At 34.7% G+C, this 20,384-nt stretch overlaps 1 protein-coding gene across 1 annotated transcript; it reads left to right on the plus strand.

The window, feature by feature from the left end:
* The first annotated feature begins 9,520 nt into the window (after positions 1 to 9,520).
* Positions 9,521 to 18,514, plus strand: LOC143225946 (uncharacterized). Its single transcript, XM_076456201.1, has 2 exons — positions 9,521 to 9,985; positions 14,940 to 18,514. The coding sequence occupies exons 1-2, from the start codon at positions 9,965 to 9,967 to the stop codon at positions 16,038 to 16,040; spliced, it is 1,122 nt and encodes a 373-aa protein (XP_076312316.1). The 5' UTR covers positions 9,521 to 9,964; the 3' UTR covers positions 16,041 to 18,514.
* Positions 18,515 to 20,384: the final 1,870 nt, after the last annotated feature.

The following is a 20,384-nucleotide window of genomic DNA, read 5'->3' on the forward strand; positions in this document are numbered from 1 at the left end:
TTGTGCAAATGCTTATTAATCGGAAAAATACAGATATTTGACCAGGAGCGTTTATAAACATTATACACTTCAATAAATTAACTTCGAACGTTAGTATTTCTACGAGAACATTAGATCTTTTCGTGGGAAAAAACTCATGTGTAAAGAATAGAGCTACCTAGCATTCCCGTCAAGTGAAGTGTATCTATATATCAACATAAGAGTAATGTGCACCTCTATTATCCTCGACAAAGAATAAAGGACTTAATGATTTTGGAAGTCTGTAAAACTTTTGTATAAAATCATTATTTGTATCTGTGTGTGTTTTCTTATAGAAAAGCCACAACACACGATCTGCTGTGTTCACCGAAAGGAATCGAACCCCTAATTTTAGTGCTATAAATCAATATGCTTACCGCTGTCCCAGCTGGAAACCATCATTTGTAATAACCATTATTATAAATTGTATTGTTGTTTCTACATTAAAATACATTTGTGTTAAAAATGAAAACTGTATATATATCAAGCTTGTTGTAAAACTTCAAAAATTTGATACATATTAACGTTTAATTAACTTCTAAATTCTAATTCAAATTTCCGGTTTTTAAATCGTAATAGCTAACGTACATAACATAATAAATCTGAGATAAATTATGAAACAAAGTGTATATTAAATACTTGAGTCATTAAGAAAACTTGAAGGGATTATTACAGTTAATTATCTATTCCTTGGTCACGAGAATGGTCTATACGAGTAAATATGAAATGATTGGACACTAATTTTGTTAACGTTATTTACGTGATTTGTGTTAGGTTTGTTTGTTTTTTTGTTTTGTTTTTTGAATTTCGTGCAAAGCTACTCGAGAGCTATCTGCGCTAGCCGTCCCTAATTTAGCAGTGTAAGACTAGAGGGAAGGCAGCTAGTCATCATTACCTACCGCCAACTCTTGGGCTACTCTTTTACCAACGAATAGTGTGATTGACCGTCATATTATAACACCCCACGGCTGGGAGGGCGAGCAGGTTTGATGCAATTTGTGTTAGGAATCCCAGTTATTTTTAAATGCAATCAGTCCTGTTGAATGTTATCAAAGTTGTGCGGGAGATATACTTAATCAGGTAAAAAACGAAAACAAATTAAGTAGTTTAAATTAATCCTGAAGTCATCTACGTGATATAAAATACAAATATCAGATTGTTGAAAAAGTAGCTCGTGATAATTCTTCTAATGAGAAAAACATATCTTACACAGCAAGAAAGACGATTATCTTCACAACAAAACATGAAAATAAGAATTGTCATAAGAGATGGCGCTACCGCCGAATAATTGGGCTTATTTCTGTTACCATAATCTTAACATTTTTTTATTGCTTTTATACTTTGGTGTTTACAAGTAGTTTATAACCAAGCCTACCAAAATTATTGTGGAGTTAATTTATTTTTATCTAATGAATAGCCCTCGAGTAGCTTTGTGCGAAATTCAAAACCTACAAACAAACAAACAGTTTTCAGTGTCGGTAACTCGGAATAACTTATAGACTCACCAAACATGGCGTACTTACCAGTGCTTTTCTGCAAAATTTTTCACGCATTTTGAAGTAACACGACAAAGGAAAAGTACGAGTTTATTTGTTGTAAAGAAAAACCATATTAGGATATTTGCTGTGTCCACAGAAAGGAATTAAACCCCTGATATTAATTTTATTCCACCTGCTGCTATTCCACCGTGAAACTTTTGTGACGTAGTGCTTCATAACTTGAAATATATGGGACTGTAAATACAGTTCTTGCACTTGTTCATAATACAGCACAGTTTGAGAGTGAAAAAGTCAATATTTCATGAAATACATTGAATTTCGGTCGTCACTTGGATAAAATTACGTCTGATTGCAATAAATAACGTACATATTAACTCAAAATGGGGCTCGGCATGGCCAAGCGTGTTAAGGCGTGCGACTCGTAATCTGAGGGTCGCGGGTTCGCATCCCCATCGCGCCAAACATGCTCGCCCTTTCAGCCGTGGGAGCGTTATAATGTGACGGTCAATCCCACTATTCGTTGGTAAAAGAGTAGCCCAAGAGTTGGCGGTGGGTGGTGATGACTAGCTGCCTTCCCTCTGGTCTTACACTGCTAAATTAGAGACGGTCAATCCCACTATTCGTTGGTAAAAGAGTAGCCCAAGAGTTGGCAGTGGGTGGTGATGAATAACTGCCTTCCCTCTAGTCTTACACTGCTAATTTAGGGACGGCTAGCACACATAACCCTCAAGTAGCTTTGTGCGAAATTCAAAAACAAACAAAAAAACAATAGTTCAAAATGTGGTGTAAAATAATACACTTTATAAACGATGGTGAAATGCCGACGTATTTTTAACTGTTTTGTAATAAAATGTCTAGAATACCTACAGAACTTTAAACGTATTTGCCCCCCGCTAGTACAGCGGTATGTCTCCGGATTTACAACGCTAAAATCAGGTGTTCGATTCCCCTCGGTGGGCTGAGCAGATAGCCCGATGTGGCTTTGCTATAAGAAAAACAAACAATTAAACGTATTTAATTATAGTTACTGATTGATTCTACACAACATCTACTAAATTGTAAATTTGTATCATTGAAATCTATTTGTTAAAGATTTCTTTGTTTTGGTTCTTCTTTTTCTGGGAGATAAAAATAAATCCAATTTCTTTACGTTTTACTGTTTGAAATTCGCGCATAATTGAATAAAACTCGGAGACGGTTAAGAGTTTACCTTCCCAATTTGCGCACCATAGTTAGGATCCTTCATAACTCCACAGTACGTTGACGCCATTTGGTATGTAGGCTTAACAATTTTTACTTATTCAGTACAAGTTTGTCAATAAGTTTTATTGATTCAGTTGAATGTAACTTAGCCGTAATCTTCACAAACAAGAATAACAGATTTCTCAGCGATCACATCCATGTATTTATAAAGTTCATATAATGTGTACATATATATTGTTATATTCATGAACACCTGAAAATTTGAAATTTTGATTATTCTTTTTCAGTGAACAAAGTAACTACTTTCAGAACCTTTTATTTTTTTATTTTTTTTTACTTTTGCCTGCTCTTGTGCTTTTGGCGAGGCTTAAGAAGTAATTTAACGGACGGGAAAATATATCCGAATAAAAAGAAAGATATATTAATACAAAATATTTGTGTATGTTCAGTGGAGGACAGGTACTTTTGGAGAGTAATAACTCATTTCTTTATATCAATATTGCCCAAATCTTATCTACTCGAACAGATTTGTGGTTGAACAAAAAGAGGTTTGGTTCTGATTTGAAGGGATCAGACATACTTCTGTTTATCCTACAATGTCTGCATTTTAATAAGTCATTTTAAAACCTCTCGTGAATTTTGCGCATCTTATTTTCGCGTACCTTCCAAAGTTTTTCTTTGTTTTGTTTATTGCACAGCTACTAAGGGTATCTGTCGTCTTTCCTTATTTCGAACTCCTAACCGTAGCAAAGGCAACCAACTGGTAGCACCCACCGCTAACTCTTAGAATACTCTTTTGTCAACAGCGAGTATTGGAGTTGGCTATAAAATTATGGTTATACCACACCTGAGAAGACAAGCATTTTCAACGTCATTTTTAGATCCCGTAACCTGAACATTAGGAGTGGAGCAGACGAACTATACATTCTAAAAATGAACATTAACTAATCTTTTACGCTTCAAATATGGTTGTATCAATTTAGCTCATGGCCAGATGATTAAGGCACTCGTCTCGTAACCTGAGGGTTCGAATCCCTATTACATCAAACATGTTCACCCTTTCAGCCGTGGGAGTGTTATGATGTCATGGTCAAAGAGTGGCTTAAGAGTTGACGGTGGGTGGTAATGACTAGCTGCTCTTCTCTAGTCTTACACTGCAAAATTAAGGACGGCTAACGCAGATAGCCCTCGTATAGCTTTCCATGGCACAAATTTGTTATAACTTGAGCATCTAATACTTGTGAAACATCGACACTGTACTACAAATAGAGTTTATATAACCCCACTATAAGTTCAAACTTTTTTCTCCTTCTCACGGGTGAATTTCATGCTAATTTACATAAAATTGTTACCATGATATTCCACTTCTGTTTGTAATGGTTCCTCAAAAGTTTTGACAAAGAATTTACTTAGTTAAACATCACTTGACACAATAAAAGGCAAGGGCGCAAGTCCCTCAGATGATCAGATGTAACATCCATTCACCATAACTAACTACTTGATATCGGAAAACAGTCTTAACTGTTTATATAATAAAGCTTGAAGTTCTATTTAAATTCTTAATGCTATTTGCGTCATCCATTCATTCACAGCCGTACTATACAAGATGTTGATAATGTCTCTACGACCGCCTGAACAGTTAAGCAGATCAGAAATCAGTTATTTCTTTTCTGTATGATCACGAACAGCTAGATAAACATCATACTGCGAAAAACCTGGGTTTGTATAAATCATATTCATACATGTTGCTGCTGCCTAAATTATATTCTTCTTCTCTCACTGTGTTCTAATCTAAGCAGTTTATGAAAGGTTTGTCAGAGTTTTATTCTTTTTAACTAACTGAAGCCGTTTTTTCAAAAGTTTAATGAGAAATAATACAAGATACATTCTAGTCCAATATGACATGAACAGCTTCTTCAGTGATCGTGTTATATCTCTTCTAAATCCATTCTATACACAGAAACTGTTTCTTCTTGATAGTTTTGTTCATATTTTCAGATGTGTAAAATATGATTTTTTCTTTGATCTTACACAAACCTGCGTGTATGTGCCAGCACTGGTACCTTGTAACTTCCCACACAATCCCGTAAAATTTTAGGGACGTCTGTGTGCGGTGAGGGATAGTATATATATCTACATTGAACATAACTTCCCTGTCCATGTGACTGTTAAAGCTAGCATGTGTAAATTTAAGTTTTCTTTTCTTTTTTCACTGTATTAATTATTGTTCCGCCAACTTCTTGGAAATTATATTAAAAGATGTTAAGTAAACATTTAATCATTTTTCTTAATCGTGTTTGTCAGTTAAAAAAATCAGTTAATCTTATCAAAACTACAGAGCACCTTTTAGTGTAGCGTGTACATGCGTATCAAAATTTAAAATAGAACAACTCTAACACTGTTTCACAGATTCTAACTCAGAATTATCAGTTTGTAATTTCGTAACATTTATTTAAAACAAAACAATATTGAAACTTTTATTCCTGGGTAACTCTGAAGAGGCTTTACTTGTAAACAATGCATTTGTCGATTTTTATAGGATTTTTCTTCCTGCCCCAAATAATAGGTTTCTATTTGCTAAGAAACTAATACCCATCGATAATATAATTAGCCACGTGATTTGTTTCTTTCTCTTAGGATGCTATTACAAAAGCGTTTTCATTCAATCCTTTAATGATGCCATAGCTAGTGGTTTGAGAAAATATTAATGAAAAACAGCTTTGAAACTGTCGACATGCAGCGTTTAAATGCTATTGGATAGATTATAAAATCTATAAAATACCTTAGGTGTGAAAAAAAGGATGTTAGCGTTCATCTTAAAGGAATGAAATCAAAACTGGCGACCGAATTGGTAGCTACACTTATAACATTGATAAGAATGTCATAGCAAATATACATTCAATAGTCAGTCAGGTTGCAATTTTTGTTGAACTTATGGCATAATGGCGAGTAAAATAAAATATGCTTACTAACGAATGGTAGCACCATCTTAGTTTTGAACCCCATATAGAGAGCCATAGTTCTGAGCACATATTACATTGAAGGTTTCTCCCTTTATTGAATGAAAACTATGTAATACGCATCTAGATACCTTGAAAATTCAAACTCCTGTTTTGTGTATTGGTGCAACAGCATTTTGCAGTAGGTACACCTTGTTTTGTAAGATTCAAGTGTGTTGAAATAATAGTTACGTGCTTACCACAGGGAAACTAAGAACATTTTACATAACATTTTGAGATATAAATCAATACGTGTTTCAGCACTTTAAGAGACTACTCTTACGTGTTTCTGTGTTTCAACTGGCCAGAACTGGTGGATGGAGCACTCTATGCCCATAGCATTGTTCCCGTAAGATTGACTCATATCTGTCTCTGCTCCACTTAAGCGGAGAGCCAAACACAATGACAACAATGGAAAATCCTACACAATGACTACAGTAGATAGTTCTACACAATGGCTACGATAGAGAGTCCTGCACAATTACTACAATAGATATCGCTCCACAATAACCACAGTGGAGAATCGTATTCAGTGACAAATATGGAGAATCGTACACAATAGCTACAATTTAATCGTTTATTCATGAATATATCATTTTTTCCAAAAGATGCAAGTGTTTATTCCAGGAACTAAAAAAACAAGAACAAACATAACATAAATATAAAATATGGTTGCATTAGCTACCTTTAACTTTACTAGCTAGAATTCTGGTCATTACACCAACACTTTCTGGTTCACTCCAGCTATGGTAAACCTACTTGGTTGTTATTCTAGTAGTGTGCACGTAATCACTCATCCACAACTTGAGGAAATGGAGGATCATATGGAAAGTACGTGTGCTATGGATGTTTAAGCAATATGTAAGGCTTGACTCTTGTTTTCAAGTAATTAACAGTCCTTATCAAACAGACACAGAGATGAAGAAAAGCAAGTGATATACACTACATGGCCAAAAGTCTGTAGAGACCCCTTCTAATTAGTGGGTACGGCTATTTTAACCACACTCATTGCTAACAGGTGCATTACATCAAGCGTACAGCCATGCAATCTCCATAGACAAACATTGGCAGTAGAATGCATCGTACTGAAGAGCTCAGTGACTTTCAATGTGGCACTGTCATGGGATGCCATTTTTCCAACAAATCAATTCGTCAAATTTTTACCCTACTAGAGTTGCCCCGGTCAACTGTAAGTGCTGTTATTGTGAAATGGAAACGTCTAGGAGCAATAACAGCTCAGCCAGGAAGCGGTAAGCAACACAAGCTCACAGAACAAGACCAACGAGTGGTGAAGCGCGTAAAAATTGTCTATCCACAGTTGCACAACTCAGTACCGAGTTTCAAACTGCCTCTAAAAGCAACGTCAACACAAGGATTGTTCGTTCGGAGCTTCATGAAATGGGTTTCCATGGCCGAGCAACCGCACACAAGCCTAAGACCACCATGCGAAATGCCAAACGTCGGCTGGAGTGGATTAAAGCACACCACCATTGGGCTCTGGAGCAGTGCAAACGCGTTCTCTGGAGTGATGATTCACACTTCACTATCTGGCAGTCTCACGGACGAATGCATAGTGACAATTGTAAAGTTTTGTGGAGGAGGAATAATGGTCTGGGGCTGTTTTTCATGGTTTGGGCTAGGCTCTTTAGTTTCAGTGAAGGGAAATCTTAATGCTACAGCATACAATGAAATTCTAGAGAATTGTGTGCTTCCAGTTTTGTGGCAACAGTTTGGCGAAGGCTCTTTTCTGTGTCAGCATGACAACGCTCCCGTGCTTAAAGCGAGGTCTTTAAAGACATGGTTTGCTGAGGTTGGTGTGGAAGAACTTGACTGGCCTACACAGAGCCCTGACCTCAACCCCATCGAACACCCTTGGGATGAATTGGAATGCTGACTGCGAGCCAAGCCTTCTTGCCCGACATCAGTGCTCAACCTTGCTAATGCTCTTACGGCTATGTTCCAAAATCTGGTGAAAAGTCTTCCCAGAAGAGTGTAGGCTGTTATAGCAGCAAAAGGAGAACCAACTCCATATCAATGCCCATGGTTTTAGAATGAGATGTTCAACAACCACATATTGGTGTGATGGTCGGGTGTTCACATACTTTTGGCTATGTATTATTGGTTCACATGCAGAGTTGTGAATATAAGGTTCCGTGATTCATGTATGGTTCCCGAAAAGTTGAAATTTGCACCTGTAGGTCGTTGCTGTATTATAAAATTGGTGGTCGTATCCCACTATTTGATTAAAATTACCCAAGTATTTGCAGTGGATGTTGTTTACTAGCTGCCTTCCCTTTAGTCTATTAATTGAAAAGTAGAACCAGCTAGCAAACGCAGTATGTTCTTTTGTAGCTTTGGGTGAATATCCAAACAAACGAAACAGAGACTCAATAACTTCAGTACCAGAACTGATGCCGAAAGTAATTAATCATGTATATGAAGTGTATTAAATTTTGTAATTATTTATTTCTCTTCATGTCTTCATTTTCAAGTTAAACAACAAGTGAATTTGCTTTTACTCTAGTGCAAAGTCTTTAAGTTAGTGTACACTTCGTTATGATGAATGTGACATGCCACATCTACGCGTAAATACTTCTTTCTGTGTCTAGCTCTGTAAGTAATATTGTATATTTTCTATTTTATATAAATTAGTTTTGTCTGTATTCAATTTGCCTTCAAGACTGCATTTTTTTGACATGTTGAAAAACACATTATGTATACTAATACGTATGTATATTTTAGTTTTAGTATGACAACACAGTGGTATATAAGTTTGAAGGTCAATATAGATATATTAATTACCGGAGGATTAAAAAAAATCAAAACATGAAAAAAAATAAATTTTACTCCAGCAAAATAATTAGCGCCATCTTAAATATTACTTATTGATATTAATTCCATCTTATAATGATCCAATAGCAGTACTTAAGAATGAAGTCGTTTAAAGATTGTGGTCACATTAAAAAACTGGTGAAAATTAGCAAAGGTCACTTTTAACTTTGTATATTTGCCCAAGAGAGTTAACATAGGATACGATACACATATATTGTATATTTTATTTTTGAATTTTGCGCAAAGCTACACGAGAGCTAACTGCGCTAGCCATCTCTAATTTAGCATCCTTCCTTCTAGTCATCATTATCCACTGCCAACTCTTGGGATACTGTTTTACCAACTAATAGTGGGATTCACCGGCACCTAGTAACGTTCCCACGGCTGTAAGAGCGATCATGCTTGATGTCATGAAGATTTAAACTCGCGACTTTCAGACTGGGAGTCGAACGCCTTAACCACCTGGCCATGCCATACTCGGTTCCATTATAATCGAAACCGTATTCTTGGGTAAATATTTTGTTTTCGACATTTACTTTAGGTAAACTTCACAATTTATACGTTCTTGACTTTTGAAGCTTTTTTTCACGAATGTTTAAGTGATACCTATGCTTGTATTACCAGTTTATTCCATGGATAAAACAATAATCCTTTAGATATTATGTTATTCATAGTTGAGAGTCGATAAAGTTGTGTGGGAAACGATATAACTATCATTCACATATTTTTAGTTTTTCGTTTAATACAATGTACCACACATGTGATTGACATGATATGATATAAATATGTACGTTATGTTTTTGTAAGATTATTATAACTACTAACTTATTTGTGTTAAGCCTAATTTCCTCTTCACTTTCCAATTTCAGTCAATGCATTAGGGCAGTAACCCTCCTATAATCCTATGATCCAATCACCACTGTAAGAATTTGCAATCCCATTTGTCTGCAACTGACTTGTTTCTTTCTTATAAGCCATTTACGGAACATGTGACAGATTCGTAGACACCGTCGAAACTAAAGCAGCAAAAGCTCTCAGCACCCGGCCCTTCGATATTCTAGCTAGGTCCATCGACCACGAGGACCATTTTGATAGGACAGTCAAAACGATGTCCATTATTGAACAGTAGAGGTGTGCATAAATGAATTGACTTCGGGTTTATAACATTATCATTTCAGGGGTAAAAATAGAGGGCGAAAACAAAATACGACGAACTCCTGTATATGGGTTGAACCGGCACTTCCATTACAAACTGTTTTGCTTAACAAATAATATCAACAAGTGTGATACCGAATTGAACTGATATTACCGTTTTCAAGATTAATGGGAAATTAAGCAACTTCTAACAATAAAGAACATTGGTGCTTAACAGGCCTCTTCCGACGGTTTAGGTTCTCTGGCGGAGTAGAGAAAATGGGTGCACCACTCTATGAGGTAAGTTTTACATGTCGTTTGTAACTAACTACCACGTATATAATTCAAAGCTCATAAGTTAGTATAGTGATAATGTGATGAAAACATAAGCAGTTTCGTATCTGGTTTATATCCAGACAAGTCGTGAGGAAACACTTTTCTTTACATTAGGTTTAACTTTTAGACAAATTCTGAACTTGTTATGTATAGATAAAATACGTCAATATATTTTGATCCAAATACATAGAAAGATAAAAACATTTTACTCCTAACCAATTCAAAAGTTGCCCCCAGCTAGTACAGCGGTATGTCTACGCATTTACAACGCCAGAATCAGGGGTTCAGTTAATCTCGGGGAGCTTAGCAGATAGCTCTAGGTGGCTTTGCTATAAGAAAACACATACACATAAAAGGTTATAATCTTATAATAGAGAATGTACTTCATAACATGGAAATTAAACATGTTTTCAATCTGTTATATCATATTGCAGGAACAGCTGAATGAGCAAAACAGGTTGAATTTTGCGTTAACAAATATAACAGCAACTGAAGAAAACAAACAAAACAGGTTTAACAAGCAAAAGTTATAGAGTAGAACCTGAAAGTTTAGAACGTACTTTATTTTCAAGTAGATTTGTTCAACAGAAGGAATGTCTGCACACGTGACTTGGAATCATGAGTGACTTAAGTACACGTATATAGATGTATATCATACATTATTTGATAGCTTCTGACAAAATTATTAACTGTGTAAACGTAGGTAGTACGTAAGTCACGTACAACCTCATTTGCCAAAGCATTAAATTATGTATCAGTGGAAAGTACGTTAATTTCCTTTATTCTTTGCTCTGATACTAGAAGTTGGGAGGAAACTTCTATTTACTGCATAAAGAGGAAATTTAACAAATAAAAACGATCTTAACTCAAGCTATGAGTCTTAACTAACGACTAATAAGATGCAGCCATTTTGTGTTAGGTAATATATGTGTGGGTCTGCGGTGAGTTTACGAATGTATTATCCTAAAACCCACGGTTTGATTAGACCATGGCGTACACAGTGCTCGTTGTTCGTTGGCAGCAGGGACAAAAGTTACATTTTCGGGAAAAAATATTTTTATAAACATTTTGAAGAAAGCGAATTAAATGTTTAAGTGATTTGGTTGCTTATGTTAGTGCCTTTCAAGTTATGCAAACAAATATAAATAAATAAGGATAGATATAATAGTAGCAGTTCTTCCTTTAAAGTAAAATTAAGCAGTATGTTCAACATATTTATTAAGTTTACCATAATCTTCTCCTGCCATTTTGTTTTTACTTCGAAATGACGTTTCAGGTTCCATGTGGCTAGGAGTATAGAACAATGAATCTTAGAATTTATAGTTTAAGCACGCTAAGCCTGGCCGAGTTTTATTTGTGTTAAAGGGATAAAAGTTGTTTCCATTAGTAGGTCGTGGCGTTTGGTGGGTGTTTTTAGACCATGTATCTATGATATACACGGAAGTTTCTTTATAGGCAGCGGCAGCCTATGGTAACGATAGTTGAAAATCTTGACGTTTCAGATAACTTCAGATCTGAAGATAGAAAATGTTTGTTTCTTTGTTTTTTAAATTTCGTCCAACGTTACACGAGGGTTAACTTGCTAATTTAGCAGTGAAAGATTAGAGAAAAGGCAGCTGGTCATCACCACCAACCGTCAGCTCTTGGACTTCTCTTTTATCACCGAATAGTGGGATTGATCGTCATTATAACGCCTCCATGACTGAAAGGGTGAACACGTTCAGTGAGATACGAAGTTGAACCCGCGACTTTCCAATTGCGAGTCGAAAGCCTAAATCACTAATCCATACGGAGTCAAAGTATAAATGGAAGAAAAGATTAAAGTGGATTAGAACCTGTTTTATTTTAACCACATTGTTTGCCATCTTCTAGAACAAATATAAAAATACAAACATCAACCAATAACTTATATACGAAAGAAACCTTACCAGACTTGTACGTGGTTTTTCGGAATTTATTTTTAAAATAATTATAAGATAACACCAGAGTTATAATATACTTTATTTGCAACTTTACTCTGCTATTAAAGCTTTTATTCTTCTTATATTAACATTTTTTTCAGTTGATTTTTAAGTTACTTTCTTCGAACTGAAATTTTTTATGCATGGAATGCTTATGGATATGTAACGTCGTTTTGCATGTTCATTAAGTCTGCTGCTTAAGTAACTTCCAGTTTTATGTATATATAAATTATCAAATTATTTACAACTAAATGTATAACTGATTGTGAAAGTCTTTATAAATTTTCTTTAATAGCTGATAAGTATGTTTACTTTTATTATTAATTTTGGTTTCTTAACTTTTCCAGATTTGAATAATATAATGTGTACCATATTCCCTTTGTTGGTAAAAGTAAGTCTGCAAGCTTACGAGGCTAAAAAATCGGGTTTCGATACTTGTAGCAGGCAGATTACAAATATCCTATTGCGTAGCATTATGTTTCAAAACACACAAACCAAACTTTAATAGCTTTACTGTCGTGTTTACTGTTTAAAATTTTCTTTTTACGTTTAATGAATGAACATTTTTTATTTCTAGCTGTGGAAAAATGACAGGTTTTTGTTTGTTTAAAAATACCATAAATAAATTATTTCTTTATTTAGATTGCTATTTAATTGGAAAACTATATTGTAGATACATGCAAAAGGCGTTTGTTTTAGTGATAGAGATGTTTTCAACTTCATAAAATACTTGTAGTTTTTGCAGGATTTACGAGTTACATTCGAGTTTAATACTTTCCTCATTTATGTTTATTTTAGTATCTAAAAATACGGTTTTTATTTTTTATTTTGTTTTCCTATTTAAATATTGTATCCAGGAAAATACCATTCACATTATTTCAAAATAATAACTGATTCTCCGTTGCTGAAATGGTTCAGAGATGTAATGGTACCAACCAGTGTGTAGATAGATTTAGATCCGTTTCTATAACCTGTTGTTCGATGTCATCACAAAGATTGGGAAGTGCAATACCTTTAGGACTTGTAAACGGTGTATGATATGAAAAAGTTTCAGTAATATTTCTATTGGAAACTACACGAAATTGTTTTTCGAGATTTTAAGGTATTAATTGTAGTGATAGATCAGCTTAGCTACTTAACTACTGGTTTACTTTGATACAACACTAAAATTGATTCGTGTGTGTTTGTAGTATCTAAACTATTTTAAAGTAATTTCATCTGCTTGCTTGTGCCCCTTGGATATTAGTTTTATTAGGTACGCTACAAATTTAGGTAACTGGTAGTTACAGCTAGAATTGGAAGTCGAATTTCCGTAGGACTTACATGAGAGCAATAAGGTTAGAAAGTGCGTCTTCCAAAATAATTATATAAATTTTCATTGATAAATGCCTTCTTTCTTTATTTGTAAAAGTTGATTATTTAATTGTTTATGATAACAGTTTAAATTTTCTACTTGAAACATAAATAATGATTTTAACGTCAATACATTAATTGTTTATATAATTGTTTTTCCTCCTTTATCTATTTTTAATCTTACAACTTTGGGAATAATATTTTAATTTACTGAAAGCTTGCATTTCCTTTTTAGTAATGGCCAGGTGGGTTAAAGCGTTCGACTAGTAATCTAAGTGTTGCGGGTTCGAATCCCAGTTGCACCAAACATGCTTGCCCTTTCAGCCGTGTGGGTGTTATAATGTTACGGTCAATCCCATTATTCGTTGGTAAAAGAGTAGCCCAAGAGTTGGTGGTGGGTGTTGATGACTAACTACCTTCTTTCTAGTCTTACACTGCTAAATTAGGGACTGGTAGCGCAGATAGCCCTCGAGTAGCTTTGCGCGAAATTCAAAACAAACAAAAACCTTGACACAAAGCAAAATCAACCAACAAAAGTAAATATATCTCACGAATAAAAAAATCACGAATCCATATACTGCTGTATACCATATATTCCGGACATCAGCAAAAAAATAACCAACATTTAGCAAGAACTAGTAAAAAATATGACATTCCAGTTAATACCAAATTTATTCAAAAACCAGGCACGAAAGTGAGGTCTATACTATGTAAAAACTACACTGACAAATACTACACCAACATTATTTATAAAACACAACGTGATAACTGCCACAACTTTTATATTGGAGAAATAATTAGATAAATGGAAACAAGATTCAAAGAACATAAAAAGTCACCTTCATACGTTTTCGAACACTGCAAGTCAAATAAACACAACATAACCATAGAAAACACTCAAATACTAAATAAAGAAACAAACATAAACAAACGCAAAATTAAAGAAGCCTTACTTATACAACAACGTAAGCTCAAAATAAACCAATACAAAGGAACACCTTTATACCTATATTAAAAATAATATAATAAATAATAATAATAAAATAAATAATATAAAATAATATATTCAAACATCTAAGCCCGCCCTCTACATTCCGACACTCAGTTACACAACCCCTTTCAAACATGTGGTCAGCTTTCGGTCAGTTACCTCTTTCTTTCTTTGTGAACCTGACGATGACCGAAGAAGGTCGAAACGTTGTTCGCTCCTCTACGTAAAAAAATTTCTCAACCGAAACGAGCTGTTTTTACATATAAATTAATTTGATATTATCAAGACATTTAAAAGAGCATTTTATAAAATAATATATATTGTGCCACTCTAATCTTAAAGCTGAGTAGTTAGTTTAGTATAAAATAAATACACATTGTACTATCAACTTAAAATTTCTTTAGTCAACCACATCTTTTTATGTTAAAAATATTAAGAAAGAAGTGGATTATCTATTGATAATAAAACATCGTTATTGTTCTTCCAAATTTTATAACATACCAAATTAGAAACTAAACAAATACCTAATTGAACAGTTGTATTTGTTAATACTGATATATATATACATATATAAGTTTTACTTCACGAAAATCTTTCTTTTTAATTCTTTCAGGTTTCATTTCTGTTCATACTGATTACCTTCAGTAGAGGGCTCACACCTTCCACCACCAATGATCCACAACCAGACAAAGAAGACGGTAACTACTATAAGCAAGAACAATTTCAAATTAATAATAAAAACGCTGATTTTACTAGCGACGTAAATCTGAACAAGTTTGAATATCGAAGAATATTTGGACCCAGAGAAATCCCAAAACATAACGAAATAAGTTTCACGACTTCCTTCAATCATTTTCCAGAGCTTCCTACATTCACTAGCTTACCAGAAGAACTGAAAGAAAACATTAACCCTTCTCTAACCAGAGCACCTACGAGGACTAGCACAAGACCAACTAGGTACAAATTTAACCCTCCATTAGTTATGTACACTCAGCTTATTAGTGTGCGTGGAGAACCTCGATATCAAAACAGAGGAATAATATATCAAAAACATAAACCTAAAGTTGTAGGAAATGGACCAGAGTACGGAACAGAAGATCCAACTGAGCCAAGAAACTCAAATCAAGAACGTCGCGCTAATAACCCTAATTTAAGGGAAAAATTGGGTGTCGGAGAGGATGTTCAACGAAAAGGACCACAGTCACCTTACATACCACCAGAAGAAACAATTTACAGCATTCCCCTAAGAAAAACTACAACATCTCCACCTGAACAATCCGACCCATTGATATTGAAGATTCGACGTCCCCATAGTCATCAACAAAACAATGTTAGTCAACGACGTAAACTTTCTTTTTCACTTGAAGACGAAGAATACCTTCCAAAGTACACAATCTTCAGAGGCAACACAAAAGCTGAAGAGTACCCAAAGGTCTTTAGGTTTAATGAGAAACGAATAAACATTGTGGAATTTGATCGTGATAAAAAAAGTGGACGAATTGAAAATTTGGAAAAAGGGGATATACTTGACCCTGATAATATTCCCCGCAAGAAATTTCTAATTTTTCATGGTGGGGTCTATGATCAAGATGACACAGTTCCAACTCGACGAAACTTTGGCGTTATTGAAGAAGCTTTCAAGATTGTTCAAGACTATTTTAAAGATGAGCATCAAGTTCAGAATGATGGCTATGTTTTCTATGAGCCTTTATAATACGAACTGCTCTGATCACGACCCAAATTCATAAACAATTGAATCAATAATTAATTTAGGGAGAAAAAGTTTTGTTTATTTGTTTTGGAATTTCGCACAAAGCTACTCGAGGGCTATCTGTGCTAGCCGTCCCTAATATTGCAGTGTAAGACTAGAGGGAAGGCAGTTATTCATCACCACCCACCGCCAACTGTTGGGCTACTCTTTTACCAACGAATAGTGGGATTGACCGCCACATTATAACGTCCCCACGGCTGAAAGGGCGAGCATGTTTGGCGCGACCGGGATGCGAACCCGCGACCCTCAGATTACGAGTCGCACGCCTTAACACGCTTGGCCATGCCGGGCCCAGGGAGAAAAAAGTATTGTATAAAGTTTACCTTCTACAGACGAAAATCTATTGTTTATCAAAAAATAAATAAAAGAAATTCAGAAGATTTTACGTTTAATTTTCTCTTTATATACGTAAAATATAATAACTTTCACGTATATTAACATGTTGAGTGTCACATTATAAATTAAGTATTAATTAGAATTAAACATTCAAGAGGGGTGGCAAGGACAATTTAGAGTGCTCTAGATTCATATTCTACAACAGAAACTTGGTTTTGAAACATAATTGTTTGTGGCACACCAATGTGTCACATGGTCCGAAGAGAAAAGTCTGTTGTGACCTACCATTGTGTTATGTGACAGCCAACGAGTTAAATCATGTTAATTATACAAGATTGAGCATTTTAATCAACAGTACAAAGCTATTAGTGCTATATTAGTGTATAAATAACATTTATATTTAAAGCATCATAAATATTATGGTTTATAACACTTGTGGAGCATAACATTAATTGGCAGTAAACAAGGTTTATTTATTGATATATCACGATATGACTGAAAAGTAAATTATGCTAAACACTTCTTATTTGAAAACTGTACTGGGTAGGTAGAAACTATTTGATTTAAATTACTATCCTTACTACTATATATTAGTAGTAAATATATTAGTACTAAATGTAATATAAGACATTCTACACCCTACACCTGTTATAAACGACTTAACAGGGCTCAGTAAGATATATTAAAACAATTTTGGATATGCAAATAAGCAAGTCACGTGAGGTACACAGATATATAAAATTACTGTTGAACGGTATATATCAGAACTGCATTTTGACATTTTTTGGCGTTTGTATTAGTGTGATGTCACCGAAAATGGATCGTTTATGGGAAGGTCATGTAACAGCTCTTTCCAACGCAAAATATTAAGTCACTCAGATCATGAAGACGCGTTTATGGAACTTCTAAGATGAAGGTCGTGCCGGGTCAAGCGGTCAAGGCACTCGACTCGTAATATGAGGGTCGCGAATTCGAATCCCTGTCACACCAAACATGTTCGCCCTTTTAGCCGTGGGGGCATTATTATGTGACGGTCAATCCAATTATTCGTTGATAAAAGAGTAGTCCAAGAGTTGGCGGTAGACGTTGATGTCTAGCTGCCTTCCCTCTAGTTTTATACTGATAAGTTAAGGACGGATAGCGCAGATAGCCCTCATGTAGCTTTGCACGAAGTTCAAAATAAACCAAACCAAACCTTTGTACTTAATTGCAGTGGAAAACAACAGAATATGGGTTAACTTTGGGACCCAGGATTATTCAGAAATAAAAGAGGCCTACAACAAGACGTATCCCATTTATATTTACGAACACAAAAGTAAACAGAGAGCGATGCACGAGTTAGTATAAAGACACACTTCTTAAAAATGTACTTTTCGCAGTAACTTTGTATCTGTTTTATTTACAAGTAGAACTTTCTCTTATTTTTAGTGGTTGAAACGACGTAAAATACATCTTATCAACGCTTTCTGCTTGTTCGTCTAAATAAATGTTAACGAGTCGAGAGTCGTACAACCAAACGATGCTGTAATAACATAGTAATTTCTTTCTTACAATGTACACGGGTTAAATCCAGTCCTTGACGATTGTTTAGCGATTTGTTCGTTGTTAAGCTCAAAGCTACAAAATGGGTTATCTGTGTTTTGCCCATCTAAGGTATTCAAATCCAATTTTTAGAGTTATAAGAACCAAGGATTGTTGTTGGGCCATAGAGGGATCCTTAACGAGCTCGCGAACATCATTTTGGTTGAAATATTAAATAGAAATATATTTAAAGGCTTATTTCACTGGTTAGTGTTTTTATTTATAATCTATTCAAGGTGTTCTATAATTCTTCCTTTATCTTTTTACAGCTTGAAGATTATATTTGATATAACAAAGATCATGCATCTAACTAATATCTCTTAAAACGAGAGAAATAAACGCTTACATAAAATCACACGTGAGTGTTTCTTGGGCTACGTGTTTGTCGCGATGAAATTGGACAAACATCTGAAACTGGATTTTTTTAAACATCCTTTTATTGAGACTATGCTTAGAAATTGTTTAATTAAAGATTTTAAAATAAAACTTTGATCATTTTGTTAATTGTTTTGCTTGTGAAATGTTTCGCTTTCATTAAATTTACAAGTGACGATTGATTATTTTCGTTCTATTTCGTTTACTAGTTTCCTTGTCCCTGTACTTGTTTACCTTCGTCGTTTAAAAACTTATAGCTTGGTAAACAGATTATTTTCTTTTATAACCTTGTCCTCTTTAAAAGACTGCTCTTTATAAAATAAAAAATACTTATAAGCTTATTTTAAAAATTAATTGAACAACTTAGCTGAATAGAATACACATATGCATTCTACTGTTTGTAGGAAGTAGTGTCAAGGACTCGTTTGCCACGATTCTATTGGTCCTGCAATTTTCGCGGTAACAACTTTTCCTCGTGAACTATTTTAATAAATCGCGTGAAATAATTCTTGGAAATGTGTATTTATTACCCTCCTTCAGTGGGTCAGTTGTAACTTCATGGGCGTACAAAGCTAAAATTCGTGATTCGATACCTCTCAGTGAACAAAGCGTAAGTAGACCATTGTGTAACTTTGCACTGAAAACAACAACAAAACTGTGTATTTATTTCCTACTTGAGTGAATAAGTCTGCGGACTTATAATTCTAGAAACCGGGTTTCGATTATCATGATGGGCCCAGCACAAATAATTCATTATGTAGCTTTATGACCAACTACTAACAAATATTTGAGCGTCGTAAGAGTATTGTTACATCTACCTCAAAGAACCGGTTTAACCTGTTTTTAGTTCCACAGCAAGTACAGACCGCTGATCTATCTACTAAATAATAAATAAAGATCAATGTAAGGTTTGGTTTGTTTTGAATTTCGCGCAAAGTTATACGAGGGCTATTTACGCTACCCGTTCCTAATTCAGCAATGTAAGACTAGAGGGAAAGCAGTTAGTCATCACCACCCACCGCCAACTCTTGGGCTACTCTTTTACCAACGAATAGTGAAAATGACCGTAACATTGTAAAGCCTCCATGGCTGTATGAGCGAACATGTTTGGTGCTATGGGAATTCGAACCCGCGGTGTAAGTCGATATTAATGCTGAAAATATTGGGACTTTAAACGAACTGCATTTTTGAAAAGTCAACATTGCATACACATTCTTTCGTAGAAGAACATCAAAATGTATGTAGCAATTATTTTATTTTAAAAATGCAAAAGCTGTATGTAGTCTTGGGTATTCTTAGGAGAAGAAAAAAACTAAAGTGAAAGTAAATGTATGTTGCAATATAACACTCTGGGCTATTGAAGTTAAAACTATATTTTTGAAAAGGCCACATCAAACGACTTTATCATGGCCAGATGGGTTAAGGCGTTCGGCTCGTAATCTGAGGGTCGCGGGTTCGATTCCCTGTTGCAACAAACATGCTCGCTCTGTCAGCCGTGAAGGCTTTATAATGTGACGGTTAATCCCACTATTCTTTGGTAAAAGAGTATTCCAAGAGTTGGCGGTGGGTAGTGATGATCAACTGCCTTCCCTCTAGTCTTACACTGCTAAATCAAGGACGGCTAGCGCATATAGAACTCGTGTAGCTTTGTGCGAAATTCAAAAACAAACAAACAAACACATCAAATGTATGTTCTCTGTAGAAAATCATGAAAAACTATGGTATAAAGATTTTTTAAACACATTAAGGCTGTACATCTGTTTATTTTCACTCGAAGTTTGTAAAAGGTTTCTAACAAATAATTAAAAATATATAGTTTCGAATTGTGAAAAATCTTGTGAACGACAAGAATATTTGATTCTAATATGGACACAATTTATACATAAGCCAGTTTTTTTATAAAACTATTTCATACATCTGACTAAATCTGAACACGACATATTTAACCTTCAAAATGACATGACAAAATTCTGAAAGCTAAAAATGCTGTATTGT

This window comes from Tachypleus tridentatus, chromosome 9 (genome assembly GCF_004210375.1).
Source record: "Tachypleus tridentatus isolate NWPU-2018 chromosome 9, ASM421037v1, whole genome shotgun sequence".
Lineage (NCBI taxonomy): Eukaryota > Metazoa > Arthropoda > Merostomata > Xiphosura > Limulidae > Tachypleus > Tachypleus tridentatus.